The following is a 20,743-nucleotide window of genomic DNA, read 5'->3' as shown; positions in this document are numbered from 1 at the left end:
ATTATTATTTGACATATGTTTTCCGCCTGTAACTGCGTGATTGACTTGTTGCTGCCTGTCGAGGCCAAGTAGCTCTTGAAAAAGATTTTATAATCTCAATGAGCCTATCCTGGTTAAAAAGCCTAGAATATTAAATAGGCTACATAAAAAATAAATAAGCACACGCCGAAAGCTGCGTCATTTAAAGAGACCACGGGTGGCCAAAGCCATGTATGTGGTTGCCTCGGTCTTGCTATAATACAAAGCCTTCATTATTCCTCGTTTCCACTTATATGATGACCATGGCTATTCTTCAGTAACAGCCCACACATTCAGTAAGAGAAGGCTCCAGCCTAATGTTCTGTAGTTTTCAGTACCGTCGTATTAGGCTTAGTCAGCGGACTTTGAACTTGACTGACTATCCAACAAATATTTGTTAGCGTGATATGAGCGTTTCAAGTTCTTTCCGCAGAAAAATCGAAACATATAGGCCTACATGTATAAACCACGAATTACCAGAGGTGGGTAACCCGGCTTCAAAGAGTCGAAGTACTAACCATGTATTTCCTCCACCAACATGCACTAAACCAGCTGATTCTAATTAGCACAAATCTTAAGCCAGGTAGGAGAACTAATTAGTGTAATCAGCTGGTTTAGTGCATACTGGTGGAGCAAATACATGGTTAGTACTGTCTTCCACTCTTTGAAGCCGGGTTAGCCTACCCACCTCTGTGAATTACCAGGGACACGGATAGCCTGACTGTACTTTAGTCCGCGCTGGGAATTCCCTTCACACTCCTGTTAATCGAACACCGATAACACGGCTCGCGGAATCATGTTACTGCATGCTTACAGTTGAGGTCCCGGGTAGGACTTAGTTGGGCAAAAGATACGTGGTGATGATGCGAAAAGACGAGACAGAATTACAGAAGCTCGACTCAATATAGGTGATTTGTCAATTTATATATGTACATGGTTTCCCAAAACCGGTTCTTGACAGAGTGTTTGTGATGTCATGCAAACTGAAACGGTAGGCCTTCGGACAATGAACAGGAAATTATGTAAAAAGTGTCGTAGGCTGTCTGGACGACTGTGTAAAATGTGTGTTATTTTAGGAAGATAATGCAGCCGGAACTCCCCTTCTCCTCTCGACGCTCACCCGTTGTTTGTTTAAATGGCTGCATTGCTTCGAGTCAGCCTTTGGCGTCAGTTATTGGACTTGGTAAGTATTACTGCACATGTGTATATGCGGGCTATAGCACTGTGCACGGTGCAAAGACCAGTTTTGAAACTGTGCGGTAACTGTACAACTGAAAAAGCACCGAAACATCAACGTTTTCACGAATACGTCATGTCACACATCGGGACGACTTTTGCGCTCATACATACAGTCCTAGTAACCTCTAAACTATTGATTTAGGCTAGAAGAACATCGTTACTTTCATGGATTGACGTTTAATTTCACAGAGTGACAGCTAGCATGTGCTCATGTCAGTAGGCTACACTATTGTTGTTTTTTCTTCCGAAATCCTTAGATCGTAACCTCATAAATATTTTTCACATTGACGCATTATTTGTTCCACAGTCGTGCAGTTCTTGCAATTTTTATTAAACGCAGTACTTGACTTTTTACTTCCAGCTATCTGGTGGGTCTTATCTGTGTGTGAGTCTTGTGTACAGAAAACCTGGGGTTCTATGTCCCGCTAAATATGCGATGTTCTGCTGTACGACAGACATTCTGAAGAGAGGCGGCAACGCAGCCGACGCCGCGGTGGCTGTCGCCGCCGCTCTCGGTGTGACGGAACCATGCAGCACTGGGATTGGCGGAGACTGCTTCTGCCTCTTCTACGACGCCCGCACCGGGCAGGTGCGCGGGTTGAACGGGAGGTGAGAGGGAACTCTTAGCCTATATTTATAGTTCTCCTCCTGCATTGCAAAATTTCCGGTTTTTCTTATCATCTCGTGAAAACGAGTAAAAACACGAAGAATGTGGCCGATGCCATCCATTCTACAGAGAAGTTAGCCTACCCTACGCAGTAAAATGTCCGGTATTAAATTGAACTCTTAACGGTGCTAATTCAACTCTTTAACAGATAACATTTGGTCCCGAATTCCAGAGTGAGACCAAACGTTATCTTTTAAGTGTTAGAGTTCATTTAGTTAGGGGCGTTTTACTGTGTCAATGCATTGGATTACTTGAAGGAAACACAAAGGAATCCAGTTTTACCACATTTTTGTATTGAATTTCTGATGAGTTTGAATTCTAAATGGAGCGGCTCTTCGCTTAAGTGTAATAGATAGCCTGTGTGTGGAGAGTTCACTTTCCAAGTTTAAGAATGAAACCAGAATAGACCAGTATGTAAGCTACAAACTATTTTTGGAATGGTTTGTAAAGCCATACCAATTCTCGTGTTATCTGTAATATTTTTTTATAGCTTACTCCCTACGCTTTGAGGAAACTTCGAGGAGTTTCTTGTTCTGAAGGAACTATTAATGAATGCTTTACAAGCACGTTAACGTTAATTTAATAGGTTGTGCCTTTGTCGGTATCCCATTGATAACGATTACTCTGCATCTGGAAACAAATTTCCACCTAGTGTGGACGATGAAGTCTAAAGTCAAAGTCAAGCCCTTATCGCAGGGTGTGTTGTACTGTTCTTGTACAGAAATGCTACGTTTATGGTCTAATGTCAAGGGTTGGAAAAGAGCAAAATTGTCACGTCAATGGATTGATCGGTTACTGGTGTTTCCCCTTTGATTCTGAGTAACATTTACGGATTCACGGGGCGGTTACTGTGAAAACAGAACTTCTGGAAAAACAATCAGTTTTTGTTGGCTTCTTCCCTATCGGTCCGCTATTGTGTAGTGCTGGTGCTAACATAAACGTAGCGTGTCATTCCTGAAACACTTCAAAGATTTATAAACGGGTGAATGTTTGCCGGTGGATGTCAGGGCTGGACTATTTGCCAAACTGACTCATGGCAGGTGTAAACTACAGGGGTGTCCCCCCCCGTCTCTCGCTCTTCCTCCCCCCCCTCTCTCTCCCTCCCCCGTCTCTCTCTCTCTCACTCCCCCCCCTCGCCCCTCCTCTTGCTCCCCCCTCCGTCTCTTTCTCTCGCCCCCCCCCCCCCTCTCGCTTGCCCCCTCCCCCCCCGCCCCCCCTTTGCTGCCTCTTTTGCTGAAGTGGTCGGTCCCCCAGGGCATTGACCCTGGACCTGTTGAGCGGTTTGGGTTTCAGCGAGGCACAGCCCCCCTCCGTCTTCCACGCCCTCAATGTCACCGTTCCAGGCGCAGCAGCAGGCTGGTGTGACACCATCCAGCTGTTCGGGAGTAAAAAGGTACAAGTACAAACTGAGGGATTCCATCCTTTGCTGGTGTGATACCATCCAGTTGTTCAGGAGTAAAAAGGTACAATACAAAGTGAGGGATTCCATCCTCTGGCTGGTGTGATATCATCCAGTTGTTCAGGAGTAAAAAGGTACAAGTACATACTGAGGGATTCCATCCTTTGCTGGTGTGATACCATCCAGCTGTTCAGGAGTAAAAAGGTACAATACAAAGTGAGGGATTCCATCCTCTGGCTGGTGTGATATCATCCAGTTGTTCAGGGGTAAAAAGGTACAAGTACAAACTGAGGGATTCCATCCTTTGCTGGTGTGATATCATCCAGCTGTTCAGGAGTAAAAAGGTACAATACAAAGTGAGGGATTCCATCCTCTGGCTGGTGTGATATCATCCAGTTGTTCAGGGGTAAAAAGGTACAAGTACAAACTGAGGGATTCCATCCTTTGCTGGTGTGATATCATCCAGCTGTTCAGGAGTAAAAAGGTACAAAACAAAGTGAGGGATTCCATCCTCTGGCTGGTGTGATATCATCCAGCTGTTCAGGAGTAAAAAGGTACAATACAAAGTGAGGGATTCCATCCTCTGGCTGGTGTGATATCATCCAGCTGTTCAGGAGTAAAAAGGTACAATACAAAGTGAGGGATTCCATCCTCTGGCTGGTGTGATATCATCCAGTTGTTCAGTAGTAAAAAGGTACAAGTACAAACTGAGGGATTCCATCCTTTGCTGGTGTGATACCACCCAGTTGTTCTGGCGTGAAGGTGGAATAGAAACTCAGGGATTCCTTCCATTGTTGGTGTGAGACCACCCGGTTGTTCAGGAGCTCATTAGCAACATCACTGTCACTAAATCCTGAACATCCGACATACTGATGGGGATATGACTTCCTGCTTAACTGTAAAATTTATTTTAGACTTTGGCTAGACTTTTTTTTATTTATTTATTTTTTTTTTTAAAGCGTTCCAAAAGTAACAAGAAAGCCATATAATCACCATAACAACTTAAAAGGGTGAACTGAAACCGCAGAGCGGTGTTGAAAATATGAGTAAAAAGTGTTTTGGATAGAGTTCCCTTGAGAGTTCCTTTCAATTCAGGAAGGCCCTGCTTTCATGTTTTTTTTAAAAAAATCCTTTTTATTTTATCTTCCCTGCTTTTCATGAATATTAGTGTTCAGAATGGATCAGCCAGTATGTCCCCAATTAGTCCCCACTTAAATTTGTCCCACTGCAGTGTAAAAAATGAACGTCGTCTTTCACCGTTTCCTTTTCATTTTTAGTCTTGCAACATGCAACTTGTATGCATTTTGTCTGGTTTTCCTAACAGGGACATTGCTGGCAAACTGCCCGTGCTTTTCCATATCTTTGCATAAATCTTAATGCGAATGCAAATTCTGGATTTATATGATGACAGCATCACCAGTATATGCTTCAATGCAGTTTTATTTTGTTCCTTTTCCCCCCCTTCAAGAAATCACATACAAATTTCAGGACTTTCCCAGTACACTCGAATGACAGAGGTTCTTTCGTATATTCAGATCTGGGAAATGGTGGATAATAAAAAGGGCTGTGCAGTATTGCGTGAAAAAAATATTTTTAAGAATAAACAATGTAAAAAATAATGTAAAGTTTCTTTCACTGATGCTGCTATCAGCCATGGCTGTCTGTAAGTCCAGTACCTTTTTAAAGAGCCCTTAAAGTGTCTCCACACTGTTAATGAAAGCATTTCAGATGTTTCTCCGACCTGTGGGCGAAAAACAGGTAAAACTAAAGTGTTTAAATTGCTCTCAGAAAAGAGCATCTGCTGAATGTATGAAACTCTAATTGAATTAAAGTGTGGGCTCATGGGATTTTGAGTTCTGCTGCATGGCTGAATTTGTAGTCCTCTCTGTTTTCTAACAGCTGACGCTGGGAGAGGTTCTGGAGCCTGCCGCGGAGCTCGCCGAGAGGGGCTTCCCCGTGGCGGAGGTCACTGCCCACCACTGGGCCAAGTGGTCGAAGGCCCTGGAGGATGCTGGGAAGGCGCTGGGTGGAAACTTCCTCATCAACAACCGACCACCCAAACATGGCCAGTTGTTCGCTAACCCCGCGCTGGCTCGCACCTACCGGGTAACGAAGGGACCGTCCCCCCCCCCCCAGACAAATTCTAAAAACGCTTTAACCCTTGAGATGCCACTAAAATCCCTTGAACGGGTTCTAAAATACATCTCCGTTTTCACCGGTATTCAGTGAAAAGTGATTTTGTCTTTCGTACCATTTTACGTTTTGATTTTAGCGACGTGATTGGCTGAAAATTCCCTGGTGTCTTCCGGAGCGCTTTCAAATTTTCCTGGCCTCTAAAGAGTTGGAAGCGCTTCAGGCGCGTTTTTGAGCCAGGTCTGTCCACACAAGGTCATCATTCCCCTGCTCCCTCGCAGATTGTGTTGAAACATAACAAATTGGATCCAGTGCGGCTTCACTGAAACTGGTTGAAGAAAGGCCCATTTTTTCCCCCACACTAGTTTTTCTGAAATAGATGACAGCTAAAATCTCTTTTGGAGTCAGTCCATTTGCTTTATCTCTACGAATCAGATGTACGAAATAAGTATTGCACCTTATCGAACCTGTGTTTTGTCGTTGTTCCAGTGACCATGATATGCACTTTTGTACGTCGCTTTGGATAAAAGCGTCTGCCAAATAAATGCAATGTTATGCAATGTAATCTCTGTGAACTGAGATGTTAAACAAAATGTAACATTTTTTAGTGACGGGAATAGCCTACAGTTTCAGGCATCTCTCTAATCTGTATTCATGTCAAGTCCCCTGAATACGCTCAGGTGCCTTGTGCGGGGGTGATGCTTATTCAAGAATTTGTGTGATAATTCATCACCGGGTGTGGCTGACATTTTGTTAATGAGTCTCAACTGTGGACTCTTTAGTAGAGAGTTCACAGTCCAGTGTTATCACCTTTGCTATATTTGAAAAGTATTATCATCTGCTTGCACGTGACTTGCAATTTGTCAGGGGGGAAAAAAACTTAACGTCTTTGTAATTTTTTTTTTTAAACAACAGTTAACCGTTAAAACGTACCTTTTAGTCAAAAGTAAATTTGAATTCCTCCAGTAGAAGGGGAACGAAAGGGGAAATGGAGAGACTCTATAGAGCAACTAAAAATAACATATGAACAGATCCCTAATGGTAGGCATTAATGTAGCAGTTAGAGCTGTCTAGAGACAGAATTACAAGGTAATGTCACTCCAGTGGATTAGATTGACAGTAGTCGATCAAACTGAAAATTGATACTATGGAACTGAAGACTGCTGAATGTAAGATCGGCTGTAAGGAATATCCCCCTCACTTTGCATTTCTCAATGTGCGCGTCAACGGTCAAAAGTCAGATAAAATATAAATCGCGCAAAAAGAATAATCTGTTGCCCTTTTACATGCCGGTAACCGGGTTGCCGCGGTTACAAGTGCGTGGTTCTTCGTCTTCCCTGGCTGGTCCGCGCGACGCTGCCAGATGGCTCATTAATCAGTCGCGGATCTAATCAGTAAACAGAGCAGTAACAGCCCAAGCCAATTGAATTAGTACTGTACATAGAAACATCATACCGCGCGGCCGTGGCATTCGAGAGCTCTTATTGTAATCGATGCGTGCCACGTGACGTCTCTCCTGGACGGCCGTGTTCTTTTGGGACTGTGCGTGTGCCGCCCTTTTGAACCACTGAAAATGTCACGCAAAAGTGCAGGAATGACATAAAACAGAGCTGCCCAACCCTGTTCCTGGAGATCTGCCGTCCTGCTAGGTTTTCCACTCCAAACCTAACAAAGCGCACACCTCATTAAACAGCCAGAGATCCCGTTGAGCTGCTAATTAGTAGAATCAGGTGTGCCAAATTAGGCTTGAAATAAAAACCTTACAGGACGGTAGATCTCCAGGGATAGGGAGGGGCAGCCGTGATGTTTTCACCTTTAAAAAAAAAAACGGTTCAGGGGCTTGCAGAATGAATGAGTGAATTGATAGATGATAATTGAATTCCCTCAGGAGCTGGCCCAGCGCGGGAAGTCCGGGTTTTATGAAGGGAGGGTAGCGGAGGCCATAGTAGATGTTGTCAGGCGGAACGGTGGGGTCATGACCCTGGACGACCTGAGGAGCCACAGCAGTGCTGAAGTCCAGCCCATTTTCACCGATTACAAGGTACTCAAATCTGACCGAACCGATTTTATTCGTACAGCACTCTTTTACAGAGAACTGTTCACAAAGACGGAAACAGAAAATTAGGCAAAAGAGAAACAGCCCTGAAACACCAAGAAAAGCAAGTGAGGTAAAATTGTCTGGAGCTTTTTTTTTACTTCTGAATTCTCATTTAGGAAGTGACGTGCCCATTAAGTTTTGAACCCCCCCCCATATGCATGCTGGGTATTGTATGCAGATCTGAGGTACTGACCGGGCGTGCACAGTTGCTTCAGTTATCGCGTAGCGGGTTGCAAGTCGCTTTTAACCGGTTGTGTTTTCCCCCTGCGCTGTCGCCGTCCCACCACAGGGGGTGAGACTTTGGGAATGCCCCCCCAACGGCCAGGGAATAGCGGCCATCATGGCGCTGAACATCCTGGAAAACTTTCCCATGAAAGGTACGGCAGTGACTCTGGCAGGTTTAAGCACGGCTGACCGGTTTTTTCTGGCAAATAACGCATTTCCTTCAGGACATTTGGAATGGATATTTAATGGTGGTGAACTTACAGGTACAGGCAGAGCTTTTAGTGCATTAATGTACGGTCGGTGCCTGTCATTATTTTTGCATCACAGTTAAATTGGATGCGAAGTCGATAGATGTGTGTTATCCAGATCTGCATGTCATCAGAGGGTTATCGTAGGGAGATATATTTTTTCTGTCATTTTCTGTCTTTCATTGAAATCAGCCAGAAATGCAGTATAGGGTATTTAAAAACACATTTTTTAATGTACAAAGTGTTTATAGATGAGAATGTCCTGATATTAATGGTTTTATCATGGTCTTGCAATGGATAAGAATAAGAATGTCTTTTAAAATCTTGGACCCATGCCAAAATGTCAGTGTGCAATATATATACCGTATACCAGCATCTGAGGTCAATTTCATTTCAGTTCAGTCAGCTCAGGAAACAGAATTGAAAAATGAAGTTTCATTAACGGAAAAAGTGAACCGTTGAATGTTGAAATTAAAATTGAGCCTTTGAACGTTGATGCCATTTTTTCATCAGTTTGTTAATTGAATTTCAGTTCATTTCCTGAATTGTGTGAGTTGAAATGGGATCGAGCCCCATCCCTACTGTACTCTGCACATTCCTTAAAGGTGTGTCATCGCAAAGCAGGTCTATGCGTGTGAGGCAGTGGTGAGAAACTGGCCTTGTGACCTAAAGGTTGCAGGTTCGATTCTGAGATAGGACACTGTTGTTGTACCCTTGAGCAAGACACTTAACCTGCATTGCTTCAGTATGTATCCAGCTGTATGAATGGATACAATGTGAATGCTGCGTAAATAGTTGTGTAAGTCACTCTGGATAAGAGCGTCTGATAAAATGCCTGTAATGCAATGTAATATGACTGTGTTGCACAGAATTCTATGCAGGCAATGCTGTACGATCCTACAACAGGTGACAACTTCACATTCGCCTTAAATTTGATCCTGTGAATTCTGTTCATTTTACCTGCGGCCATTTTAATATGTCTGCTAAATGCCTTAAATCAGTGGTCTCCAACCCTGGTCCTGCAGAGCTACAGGGTCTGCTGGTTTTTGTTTTCACCTTAAAATCAGCACCCAGTTGAGACCCAAGGCACCAGGTGAGTTGAGTTAACTGTGTAATCAACTGCTCTAATTGATTCATGAAGTGCAGAGTGACTATGAAAACCAGCAGACCCTGTAGCTCTCCAGGACCAGGGTTTGGAGACCGCTGCCTTAAATGTAATTCATTCTGGGGGGCGAGCCCTGTCGGCTGACCGCTTACCCGTTCACCTGTTTACCTGCTCGTAGAGATGGGCCACAACAGCAGCGGCTACCTCCACGTCCTGACGGAAGCCCTGAAGCTCAGCCTGGCCGACGTGGCGCACTACTGCGCCGACCCCGAAAAGGTCAGAGTGCCCCTGGAGGGGCTTCTGTCCCGGGACTATGGCAACCAGCGAGCGCGGCTCATAAACATGCAGGCGTAAGTCAACTACGGTCGGCGAAAAAACCCCCAAAACCTTCACATCGACCGTTTACTGAAACGCTCAAGAGCGTGCCGCAAAAAATTAATTTTTAATCCAAAGAATAAGGAACACGTTACTGGTGCATGTAGTAGTTCTTGATTTTTGTTTGTGTGAAATACTGTACGTGTATAAGTACAGTATGTTTTCAGTTTTTGGGGGATTTGGCGACATCTGTGGTGACTGGTGGTCACAAAAGTTAGTCTTTGTACAAATGCCAGAGCTAAATGGTAAATGGTAAATGGACCGCATTTATAGTGCTTTCACCGAAAGTGCTTTACGATTGATGCCTACAATTGATGGAGTTTGATTTGAAACAAAACAATTACTAAGAGCACATAGAGTGCTTATGATCCCCCGGTAACGTATTTTGAAGCAGGAAGGCTGCCAAGAGGTCAACCAACAATGTGTTCGGACACGGTGATATTGAGCAACATGTCAGACCTAATTTCGAAAGACCTTTTTGCATTTTAGGCGCTTGCTCTATCGCTTTCGGCATGCAAGTTCCCGTGTGCGTGCGTCACCACATTTGAATACTTGGCAGGATTGCTGCCACCCAGACACCACCCACGGAAAATAGCATACAGAAGAGCAATTGCAGAACTCAAACACACCTAATCGATTTTCCTTCAAAAACGTCATTGCGAAAAAAGTATATGGCCTTTTTGTAATGTGGATGAATTCAGCTATTGACACTTTAATTTGCTTAGCACATACCCTTAGCTAGAGAGCAGTAACTTTAAATTATTATTTCTCATACTTTTGCTGAAGCGGTCCAGGTAGTACCCCAGCCGGGAATCGAACCTGCAGCCTTTCAGTTATAAGCCCAAACCCTTGTAGTACACTGTCCATATAATCATGAGACATGATTCATTATCTTAAGGTGGTTGAGATTGTGGGTAATTTTTTTTAATTGGCACCAGTTGAAATTCTCCCACATGGCTGGCTCGGCCATCCTCCCCGCCTCCAGACAGGTACCTGTTGGAGACAGGTACGCCGTGTTTGCTTTAGATAGCACTGTTTGCTTACATCCCTGAAACCTCCCTCCCTCCCCCACCGAGCATCACAGGGCCTCCTCTGTTTGGAGTTTTACAATGGAAACTCAGTACTCGCCAATCAGACTTTAGACTTTCTGGTTGCCGGGTGAAAAATAAACAGACCGCTGGCATTGGCGTTGCCTTTGCGGCTGGTGTGACACAAGAAACGGGTCTGTCTGCAATTAGCACACTCCAGGCATTTGTATGTGGTGCGCTGTAACAGGTTATCTGTGTTTGGCTATCGTTCGTAGCGAGAGAAAATCATCATTAATGAGTCATTGTCGTAACTGGAAGTTTAAAGTTGACTTATTTAGAACGGAAAGGGTGGTGTTTTTTTCTCGACAAAGTTTATTAATAGCCACTTGGCGGACTGCCCATTCGTTAGAAGAAATTGTTGTTATAGTATCATTCAAGATAGACGTTACTTTTCCCGCACAAATCCCCAATCTTCACAAATAGCATGCATGGGGAATGCTAAATTAACTCCCTGGAAGAGAAGGCTTGATTTCTGAAAATAAGTTAAGGTTATCTTATAATTTTATTATTGCAGATAGGTGTGATTATCATTATGTATCTGTACAGGTTTGGACTTACAGTACAATGTGCAATGTGAATGACAATGTGAAAGTCCTGTTCAAATTTGGACTTGTACTACACTCTCAAAACAGATGCGTTTTTTAAACAATGCATAACGTTTTTTAACAAACCTCCGCTTCAGGACAAAAATCTTTTGCGTTACTTTCAACACCGTCCATGTTAAAAATCTCCCTTTGTGACACACAAATTGTATACATTGTAATGCAAAAGTGGTAGTACCTTTGACACAATTGAAAGTAACACAAAGGTCGAAACTCAGAAAGTGCGTTGAATGTTAACACACCCCTTTTGAGGGTAGAGATTAGTTTTATGTTGGTTTTTATCACGTTGCGTAAGTTAAGGGTTTCCCCCGTCGACTCGCGCTGTCTTATCGCGCCAAGCACTCGATGAATCAGACCCGTTCTTGCTTAATCCCCGCGGCGGAGGTCGGAAACCCCCCCCCCCCCCCCCCTTCAGATCTCCCTATCGGAGGGGCGTGTGACAGGAGACGTGTTTTTTTTTTGGCCTGTGCTAATTGTTAGTGATCTGCAGAAATGCCATTGGGGACTGAGGGAGGGGATGCAGTGTTTAAAATGAGCTTTTTACCCAGGGTCCTGTGTCACAGAGCGGGGTTTGCTGGGTAGCTGCACCGAGTAAAGCCCGGGACCCCCCAAAATCTTGAACAGGGACTGATAAAAAAAATTTTTTTTTTAAAAGCCGTTCCGGATTTTACTCAGGTTTTTAGCGCGGGTTTTAGCGCAGTTATGTCGCTGACTCAGCAATCCCGCTTTGTGACACTGGTCTGCTGTTTCTGTGTTTATGTTTTTCATGTTGAAGTTACTTTACATTACATTCAGGCATGCAACAAACGTTCGTAGCCAGAGCAATTTACACTGATTTCCGTTTTTTTTTTTTTTTTTGCATACAGCGCATTCATACAGCTGGGCCTTTTGGCGAGTTTGGTCATAGTCTCTTCCTTCATCCGTTACTGTTGCCAAACTCGAATTGTAGGCAACACTTCATATTGGCGGCAGTGTAATCTCACATAATTATTTTGTTTAAATGCAGTTTCGAAAAATGTTAATGTCTGTTTAAGGAAATCGAGGATGTAGTGTGAGGTAATTGGCTACATCGATACTGTGGCTCTGCTGTTCATCTTAGAATGCTCATCGCCACCTACAGCACACAACGGCATCACGTCTAGTTCAGCAGTCTGTCTGAAGTCTGTGGAACTGCATCCCCAGAATATATATGCTTTATTTAGGACCTTCACCTGTGTGGGTATGAAAATAGGTAACAGGAACTGCTGTCATTTGCTGTGTGTCCTCAACCAGGAGAGTCACTGAATGTGTTTGCTGTACTTTGGCATCTTTGAGTCATTTTCGGACGAATATAATTTAGGGCACAGTGAACTGTTCTGTTTCAGTTCATCTGTTCCGACCTCACAGTAAATGTGCATGCTGTGTGGCCCTCTAGTGGCCATTATGTGGTATTACGCTGCAAACTGAGGCCAGAGAACCTGCTGCTACTGTAGACCACATTTACACTGTGAGCGAATGTAACCAACAGAACCTGGCCAGGCTAAAGTAGAGCTGAATTTAGTTCTCATGTCTCCATCAGCTTAATTTCTCTTAATTAACAACGTCATTTTTTATCTGATGTAAAAATTTAAACTACATTTATTGACAAACTTAACGATCGAAAGCGGAAGCCTCCCCCCCCCCCCCCCCCCCATTTGGAACGTGTTCCTCGGCTGGGATGAACTGCGAGTGAACCGGCTGTTTGTATACACGGCTAAGAATACACAGCTAATTATACACATCGCTAATTAACCCGGGGAAAATCTGAGGAGACAGAAGCCAGAACGGGACACGTGCCTGTCGGGATAGCGCGCCCCACCCCGCCCCCGCCTCCTCCTCCTCCTCCTCCTCCTCCTCCTCCTCTAATTTAAGAAAACAATGGCGAAGCAGCAGCAGCGGTGTTATTTAAGAATAACACGGAGTGACCTTAGAGTGCCTAGCGCACGTCCTCATAAGGCCTGTTCCAATCAGGGCGGGCGCCAACGAGCACGGGGCTCCTCCAGGAAGCGACACGGTCTACTTCGCCGTCGTGGACGCGGAGGGGAACGCCTGCTCCTTCGTCAACAGCACCTACTTGGGCTTCGGGACGGGCCTGGTTCCGGAGGACTGCGGGTTTTCCCTTCACGTGAGAAACTAGGGGATCGATTCCCCCACCCCCACCCCCCTTGAGTTTTTAACGGGGTCTAACCACAGGTCCTTTACAAAGACCAGATACTCAGCTCACAGCTCATCACGATTACTTCCGTCCTCTCTCTGCTTCGTAAAATAATGAGTGCTGTTTGACAGTACAGTGTGGCCATTTGCCGCAGTGCTCTCCCAAGATTTTGTAAACTCACCAGATGACCAGTCCCATGCATTCATTCAGTCCTCCCTGGTTGTTACCCCTTTGAGGTGTGAGGTCACAAATATGTGATTTTAATGTTCTTAACTGAACATTCTAACGCTGATGTCACAATCACCGCTTGGTAACCGAAAGCAATGGGGTTCCAGAACGCTGGCTTAGAACGCTGAAAAAATAAAAACGTTCCAGAACACCTGCTTTTGAAAGGGTTAAACACAGGATGTTCTGGATTGCAGTGGGAGTTTCGGGCGTTGGGTTATGAAGCAGAATGTCGACTGTCCCAGTATTGTACTTTATCGCTCCCCTTAAAAGTAAATAATAATATTTCAGGTTTAATGTGAGAAATGTCATTTTAAAAATATAAAAAATAATGTCAGGACTTTTAAGTCCTAAGAAAATAGAGCTGAGTATCTGGTATGTCTGTGGGATGGGATGGGGATCTCTGGCCCAAAAATGTGTTACATTGTTACACTGCATTAGTGTAAGGCAGTGTTTTTCAACCCTGGTCCTGGGGACCCACTGCCCTGCATGTTTTAGATGTTTCTCTGCTCCAACACACCTGATTCAAATGAATGGGTCGTCATCAAGCTCTGCAGAAGCCTGATAATGACCCATTTATTTGAATCAGGTGTGTTGGAGCAGGGAAACCTCAGGGTAAACATGCAGGGTAGTGGGTCCCGAGGACCAGGGTTGAAAAACACTGGTGTAAGGCACTAAATTGAGGCCGTGAATATTTATTGACAAATTCTGAGCGCAGTATTGATGTGCTGAACATAGGGACTGTGGACTGACTGTTTCTCTGTTGTAAATTTCATAAGGGATTCCCTGTGACAACTGATAATGGTTTTGTGTTCCTATAGGAAATATTTTACTGTGGTCTAAGTTCACTTGTAGACTCTAATCTACAAGTGAACTGATTAAATGTTCTGCACATAGGAAGACGGCTTTTATTGGGAAGTGCTGCAGTAATGATGTAGGGTCACGCCTAGTTTCCGAATGACTGTTTGACTGCTGAAAACAGCGAAAGGAATTCCCCCTCCTCTAAAAAAAACAGACCGGTCCATGAGGCAGGTCCGGAAAAATGAGCCATTGTTCAAAAATCCTGAGTAGATGACGTGTGTGTGTGTGTATGAGAGAGTATGTGAGCCACTTCCTGTGTAGAGAGCAGAAATTGAATGCCGCCATTGTTTTTTATGTTCTTTCTTTCTTACTCCCTTTCAGTTTTTTTTTATTTTTAATATTTAAATTTTGTGCATGCAGAACAGAGGAGCCAACTTCTCCCTGGATCGTAGTCATGGGAACTGCGTGGGGCCGGCGAAGAGGCCCTACCACACCATCATGCCGGCGGCGGTGACGGACGCCGTCTCCGGGCGGCTGCTCTGTTGCTATGGAGTGATGGGAGCCTTCATGCAGCCCCAGGGGCACGTGCAGGTGCCCCGCCCTCTTCCTCGACCCCGCCCACTCAACCTCCATCACCACATTGCATTACATCACATTACATTACAGGCATTTAGCAGACGCTCTTATCCACTGCAACTTACACAACATTTCTTTTTTTTTTTTAGCATAGCATTTACATTACGTCCGTTTATACAGCTGGATGTACACTGAAGCAATGCAGGTTAAGTACCTTGCTCAACGGTTCGATGGCAGGGTCCTACCTGGGAATCGAACCATCTGACCTTTAGGTTACAGGACCAGCTTCTTACCCTTTTTACTACCCCCCCCCCCCCCCCCCCCATATTTATCACGTATTTCCAGTGATAAAGAAAAAGCTCATACCCAGCTCGCTAGTCCATGGTCGCAATCTCTCTCCCACGATTGCCGTTTAAATGACACCGTCAGTGAAGTGTATGGGCTGCCATTGCTGCAGTTGCCTGTAAACTGCATTCAACAGGTCATGCTGCCACAGATGACCTACGCACCTGGGGGACACTCATGTACGGTGAGGTGTTGTTTGTTGGTAGACCGTCCGTTGATGCCTGGGCAGGCAATGACAGAAGATGAATTATGAAAGAAGAATTTTGTTCTTAGTATTGCCGAGAAGAGATTTGTCTTTTAAAATGGCCGGTGATCTGCAGAAATCTGGTGTCTGAAGGGTGTTTGCTTGGTGTTTGACTCAGTCGTTCTCCGCAGGTCTTGCTCAACATGCTGGAGTTTGGGATGAACCCTCAGAGAGCCCTAGACGCCCCACGCATATATGTGCAGTATGATAAGGCTGGTATGTTGCGTGTGTGTGTGTGCTCAGGATTAGTGTTGTGTAGTTGAGTAAGGTCTGTAGTGTAGTTGTATCAGTGTTATAACGTCTGTAGTGGAGTTGTATCAGTGTTATAATGTCTGTAGTGTAGTTGCATCAGTGCTATAAGGACTGTAATGTAGTTGTATCAGTGATATAAGTTGTGTTGTATTAGTGATATAAGGTGTGTTGTATCAGTGTTATAAGGTGTTGTATCAGTGTTGTAAGGTCTGTAGTGTAGTTGCATCAGTGTTATAAGGACTGTAGTGTAGTTGTGTCAGTGTTGTAAGGACTAGTGTAGTTGTATCAGTGATATAAGGTCTGTAGTGTAGTTGTATCAGTGTTATAAGGTGTGTTGTATCAGTGATATAAGGTGTGTTGTATCAGTGATATAAGGTGTGTTGTATCAGTGATATAAGGTGTGTTGTATCAGTGTTATAAGGTGTGTTGTATCAGTGATATAAGGTGTGTTGTATCTGTTATAAGGTGTGTTGTATTAGTAATATAAGGTGTGTTGTATCAGTGTTATAAGGTGTGTTGTATCAGTGTTATAAGGTGTGTTGTATCAGTGATATAAGGTGTGTTGTATCAGTGTTATAAGGTGTGTTGTATCAGTGATATAAGGTGTGTTGTATCAGTGTTATAAGGTGTGTTGTATCAGTGATATAAGGTTTGTATCAGTGTTATAAGGTGTGTTGTATCAGAGTTATAAGGTGTGTTGTATCAGTGATATATGGTGTGTTGTATCAGTGTTATATGGTGTGTTGTATCTGATATAAGGTGTGTTGTATCAGTGTTATAAGGTATGTTGTATCAGTGTTATAAGATGTGTTGTATCTGATATAAGGTGTGTTGTATCAGTGATATAAGGTGTGTTGTATCAGTGTTATAAGGTGTGTTGTATCAGTGCTGTAAGGTGTGTTGTATCAGTGTTATAAGGTGTGTTGTATCAGTGTTATAAGGTGTGTTGTATCAGTATTATAAGGTGTGTTGTATCAGTGTTATAAGGTGTGTTGTATCAGTGCTGTAAGGTGTGTTGTATCATTGATATAAGGTGTGTTGTATCAGTGTTATAAGGTGTGTTGTATCAGTGATATAAGGTGTGTTGTATCAGTGTTATAAGGTGTGTTGTATCAGTGATATAAGGTTTGTATCAGTGTTATAAGGTGTGTTGTATCAGTTATACGGTGTGTTGTATCAGTGATATATGGTGTGCTGTATCAGTGTTATAAGGTGTGTTGTATCTGATATAAGGTGTGTTGTATCAGTGTTATAAGGTATGTTGTATCAGTGTTATAAGATGTGTTGTATCTGATATAAGGTGTGTTGTATCAGTGATATAAGGTGTGTTGTATCAGTGTTATAAGGTGTGTTGTATCAGTGCTGTAAGGTGTGTTGTATCAGTGTTGTAAGGTGTGTTGTATCAGTGTTATAAGGTGTGTTGTATCAGTATTATAAGGTGTGTTGTATCAGTGTTATAAGGTGTGTTGTATCAGTGCTGTAAGGTGTGTTGTATCAGTGATATAAGGTGTGTTGTATCAGTGATATAAGGTGTGTTGTATCAGTGTTATAAGGTGTCTCTGAGAACACGTTTCTGTGTGTCCAGCAGCTGGAAACTGGCAGCTGAGCGTGGAGGCCGGTGTGGAGCAGGGCGTGGCCGAGGAACTCCAGAAACGCGGGCACACGGTGCTCTGGCCGGTGTCGGGACACGACAGATCACAGTTCGGTCGGGGGCAGGTCATCGCCGTGGGGTGCTGGTGGGACCCCGCTGCCCCTGAGCCCGAAATGTCAGCCAGGGTGCTGTGGGCGGGGTCTGATCCCAGGGCAGATGGCTGCGCACTGGGGTACTGACCAACCACGCCGCCTGCTGGAGCTGTGGGGTATTGACCAACCATGCCCCCCTGCTGGAGCTGTTGGGTATTGACCAACCACGCCCCCAATGGAGCTGTGGGGCACTGACCAGCCATGCCCCCTACTGGAGCTGTGGGGTACTGACCAACCACACCCCCTACTGGAGTGGTGGGGTACTGACCAGCCACGCCCCCAATGAAGCTGTAAGGGATGACGCACTCATGTAAACTTTTTAAAATGCGCTCCATATGAATGAATGTTCTGGAAAATTAGAAATGCAAATACAGCCAGGCAATAGCAGCACGTACAATAAAAATGCATCAAGGATAGCACAAAAAAAATCGAGAATCCCTACCATCACATTATCGTGGTAGTGAAACCACTTGGATTTACATTTAGCCATTTAAAAAATCATCTGACATCTGATTACATTCTTTACAATTTTACACAGATTGCATCCTTTACAATCCTACACAGATTACATTCTTTACGATCTGACAGAGATTACATCCTTTACTATCTGACACAGATTACATTCTTTACGATCTGACAGAGATTACATTCTTTACGATCTGACACAGATTACATTCTTTACGATCTTACACAGAATACATCCTTTACGATCTTACACAGAATACATCCTTTACAATCTTACACAGAATACATTCTTTACATATGGTCCATTAATGCATTAATGCAGCTGAATGTTTACTGAAGCAATTCAGGCTCGTTGCCTCACTCAGGGGTTTACAACGGCACTGCCGCAACCAGGAAGGGAACCTGCAAGCCCAGTTCCTTAAACTACACTGCCCCCGTAGTGACCTTTCAACCTGGCAGAGCTGTAGAAGTGAGCACAGAAGATAACTCAGGCTTCATATTTTATAACATGATTTTGGGACTTGATCAGTGTTTTTTACTCAAAAACGGGTGAACTTTGAGTTTACATGCAAGTGTTCGAATTGACTTTGATTGAGCCGATTAAGAAAAAGTTTGATCAAGTGGTTTAAAAAATATTTTATTCAACCAAAAATTGTTTTTAATTTTGGTTTGTGTTTTTACAATGTGCTGATGTTTTTCACACGTCCTCTTCTCTATAACAAACTGCCAATTTTGGGAAATGAATTACTGCTCATAGTCATTCAACTGCAAACGTTTTTAAATGTATTTAATAAATTATGGCTTTTGTTTTCCCTTGAAAGGCAAAAACGTGTGAATGTTTATTTATGCATTCAACACAAGTACATTAACAGAACTTCTGAAAGTGGTAAAATGTGAAGCCTTGTGATTGCTTTGTATGTGGTGCATGACTGCATTCTGACTAACCGTAGAGTGCGATGAATCAGAGCTGTGGAATTTGTTTTATTTAGCTGGAAGGAGGGGCTCTTCCACTTCCTGTTTTATTTGTGGTCAAGGACGCCGTGAATGAGGGGGTGGAGGGTGGAAGGGGGGGCGGGGGTGGGGGTTGGGCGATTCCAAGAGTCCTGACTGACAGGGGCCCTCGAAAAAAAATATTTAGGAGTATAGGATGTTCTGGGGTGGTGGGGCCCAACCTGTCAGACTTTTCCGTTTGTGGTCTCAGTCAAGGTCTAGAGGAAAGGACAGCCAAGATGTGGTCCAGGCTGCAGGAAATGAGTGACCGACATCCCTTTCGGGTGTCCAGCCACCTGTTGCCAAGGCCACAGAGAGAGAGAGAGAGCGAGAGAGCGAAGATGAGCACAGTTAGTTATCGTGATCACTTTGGTTTCACAACAGGGGACTCGAGAAACCCTTACGCAGTAACTTCAGAGAGGCCCTGAACTTTCACATTTTTTAAAAATTTATCTCTGTCTATATTTAGAACGAAAGGGGTAACGCCTTGCCGTCACAGTTTCTGATTTTAAAACCGCAAAAGAGGAACGGATTACCCTGAGTGCCCTGCGTGTGACAGCTCTGGATTCTGCAGCTGCTTCTAGAGAATAAAAAACGACGCCTTCTTGAAGCAGCTTCTCTCTCAGCAGATTACGGGCTCTTGGTATTAATTGTGCTGTAGAATGTTCTAGGCCTAAAATATACGTTTCCCCCGTACGCCTCCGACTACCTCGGTCAGCTAATGAGGTAAAAAAAAAAAAAAAAAAAGCTCAAAGCTTCCCTGAGAGGAAAATGTTTACTAAACAACTTGTTTGGAGGGAGTCACATCACCCATTCCTGGGGCCCAGAATTACTTATTTATTAACGTCGATCACTGCCTCCTTTCTTTCAGATTGCTTATGGGGTTAATCCTGGATCATGGATGGCAGTTGGGAAAGCCTGTTCTTGTACTTTGCAGTCTTTTTTGACATTCTTGGGAGATTTTTTGCGCTGTATGAGTGGAGCACATGACAAGCAGAGCATTAGCGATCTGTGGCTGAGGCCCATATGCTGGGTGACGCTTGCGCTGTATTGCTTGAGGTGGACACGACAAACCGACAATCAAACTAAACGAGGAGAGTCGAGTCAAGTCATGTCTTCTTTTGGTTGCTTGTTGTTTCGCCTCAGGTCTGTTCTTAATTATTTGATGCCACCTTCTGTTAGTACGTAGAACTGCCATCCATCCTGTACGTTTCAGGTATTTTTTTTTACCTGCCAAGACAGGCTGTTGTTTTTGCTTTGGAAATAATGTGGAGACCTGGTGCAACTAGAGAGACTATTTCACCAAGAGAGAGATTTTGATAGGCTTCCTCTAGACTGTATGGTGCTGTATCCGCATTATGTGTTATGCTTACGTGCTGTAAATACGCACGCTCATTTTTCTGTTTGGTATCTTGAGTAACAGGGCACAGGAACTGAGTTTTAGTGCTCAAACTCTGAATGTGAGTGAAATGTACGTTTGGATCACTATACTTCACAATGGTGTTATTGGGATTTGTGATGACGCACGCGCACACATACATATATGTGCACAGTACACAGACACCAACACAAGCATACACACACGCACACGTACATTTCACACACAGAAACTCACACATACATGCACAGTCCAACTAACATAAACACAGAGTAACACATACAGTACATGCACACAGTACACAGATGTATGCATGCACTCACATACATATACATACAGTTCATACTCACACAC

General features: G+C 43.9%; 1 protein-coding gene across 3 annotated transcripts; it reads left to right on the top strand.

The window, feature by feature from the left end:
- The first annotated feature begins 731 nt into the window (after positions 1–731).
- Positions 732–18,985, top strand: LOC118224589 (glutathione hydrolase-like YwrD proenzyme). 3 transcript variants are annotated; one of them, XM_035412123.1, is made up of 12 exons: positions 732–1,009; positions 1,095–1,201; positions 1,713–1,866; positions 3,164–3,317; positions 5,223–5,429; positions 7,345–7,497; positions 7,844–7,931; positions 9,311–9,482; positions 13,187–13,340; positions 14,817–14,987; positions 15,693–15,777; positions 17,399–18,985. In XM_035412123.1, exons 1-12 carry the CDS (start codon positions 990–992, stop codon positions 17,641–17,643), a joined length of 1,710 nt encoding a protein of 569 aa, XP_035268014.1. In that variant the 5' UTR covers positions 732–989; the 3' UTR covers positions 17,644–18,985. The 3 variants fall into 3 exon arrangements, with proteins under 3 accessions (XP_035268014.1, XP_035268016.1, XP_035268015.1); XM_035412125.1 differs by having other exon boundaries at positions 733–926; positions 17,399–18,984; XM_035412124.1 differs by having other exon boundaries at positions 734–1,009; positions 17,402–18,984.
- Positions 18,986–20,743: the final 1,758 nt, after the last annotated feature.

This window comes from Anguilla anguilla, chromosome 4 (assembly GCF_013347855.1).
Source record: "Anguilla anguilla isolate fAngAng1 chromosome 4, fAngAng1.pri, whole genome shotgun sequence".
Taxonomy (NCBI): domain Eukaryota; kingdom Metazoa; phylum Chordata; class Actinopteri; order Anguilliformes; family Anguillidae; genus Anguilla; species Anguilla anguilla.
This window is presented reverse-complemented; position numbering and strand designations above follow the sequence as displayed.

Coding starts and splice junctions, on each gene's coding strand:
- LOC118224589 (XM_035412123.1), top strand. CDS start 990: ATGTCATGCAAACTGAAACG. Junction 1,867..3,163: donor GTGCGCGGGTTGAACGGGAG/GTGAGAGGGAAC, acceptor CTTTTGCTGAAG/TGGTCGGTCCCCCAGGGCAT. Junction 15,778..17,398: donor TGTGCAGTATGATAAGGCTG/GTATGTTGCGTG, acceptor CTGTGTGTCCAG/CAGCTGGAAACTGGCAGCTG.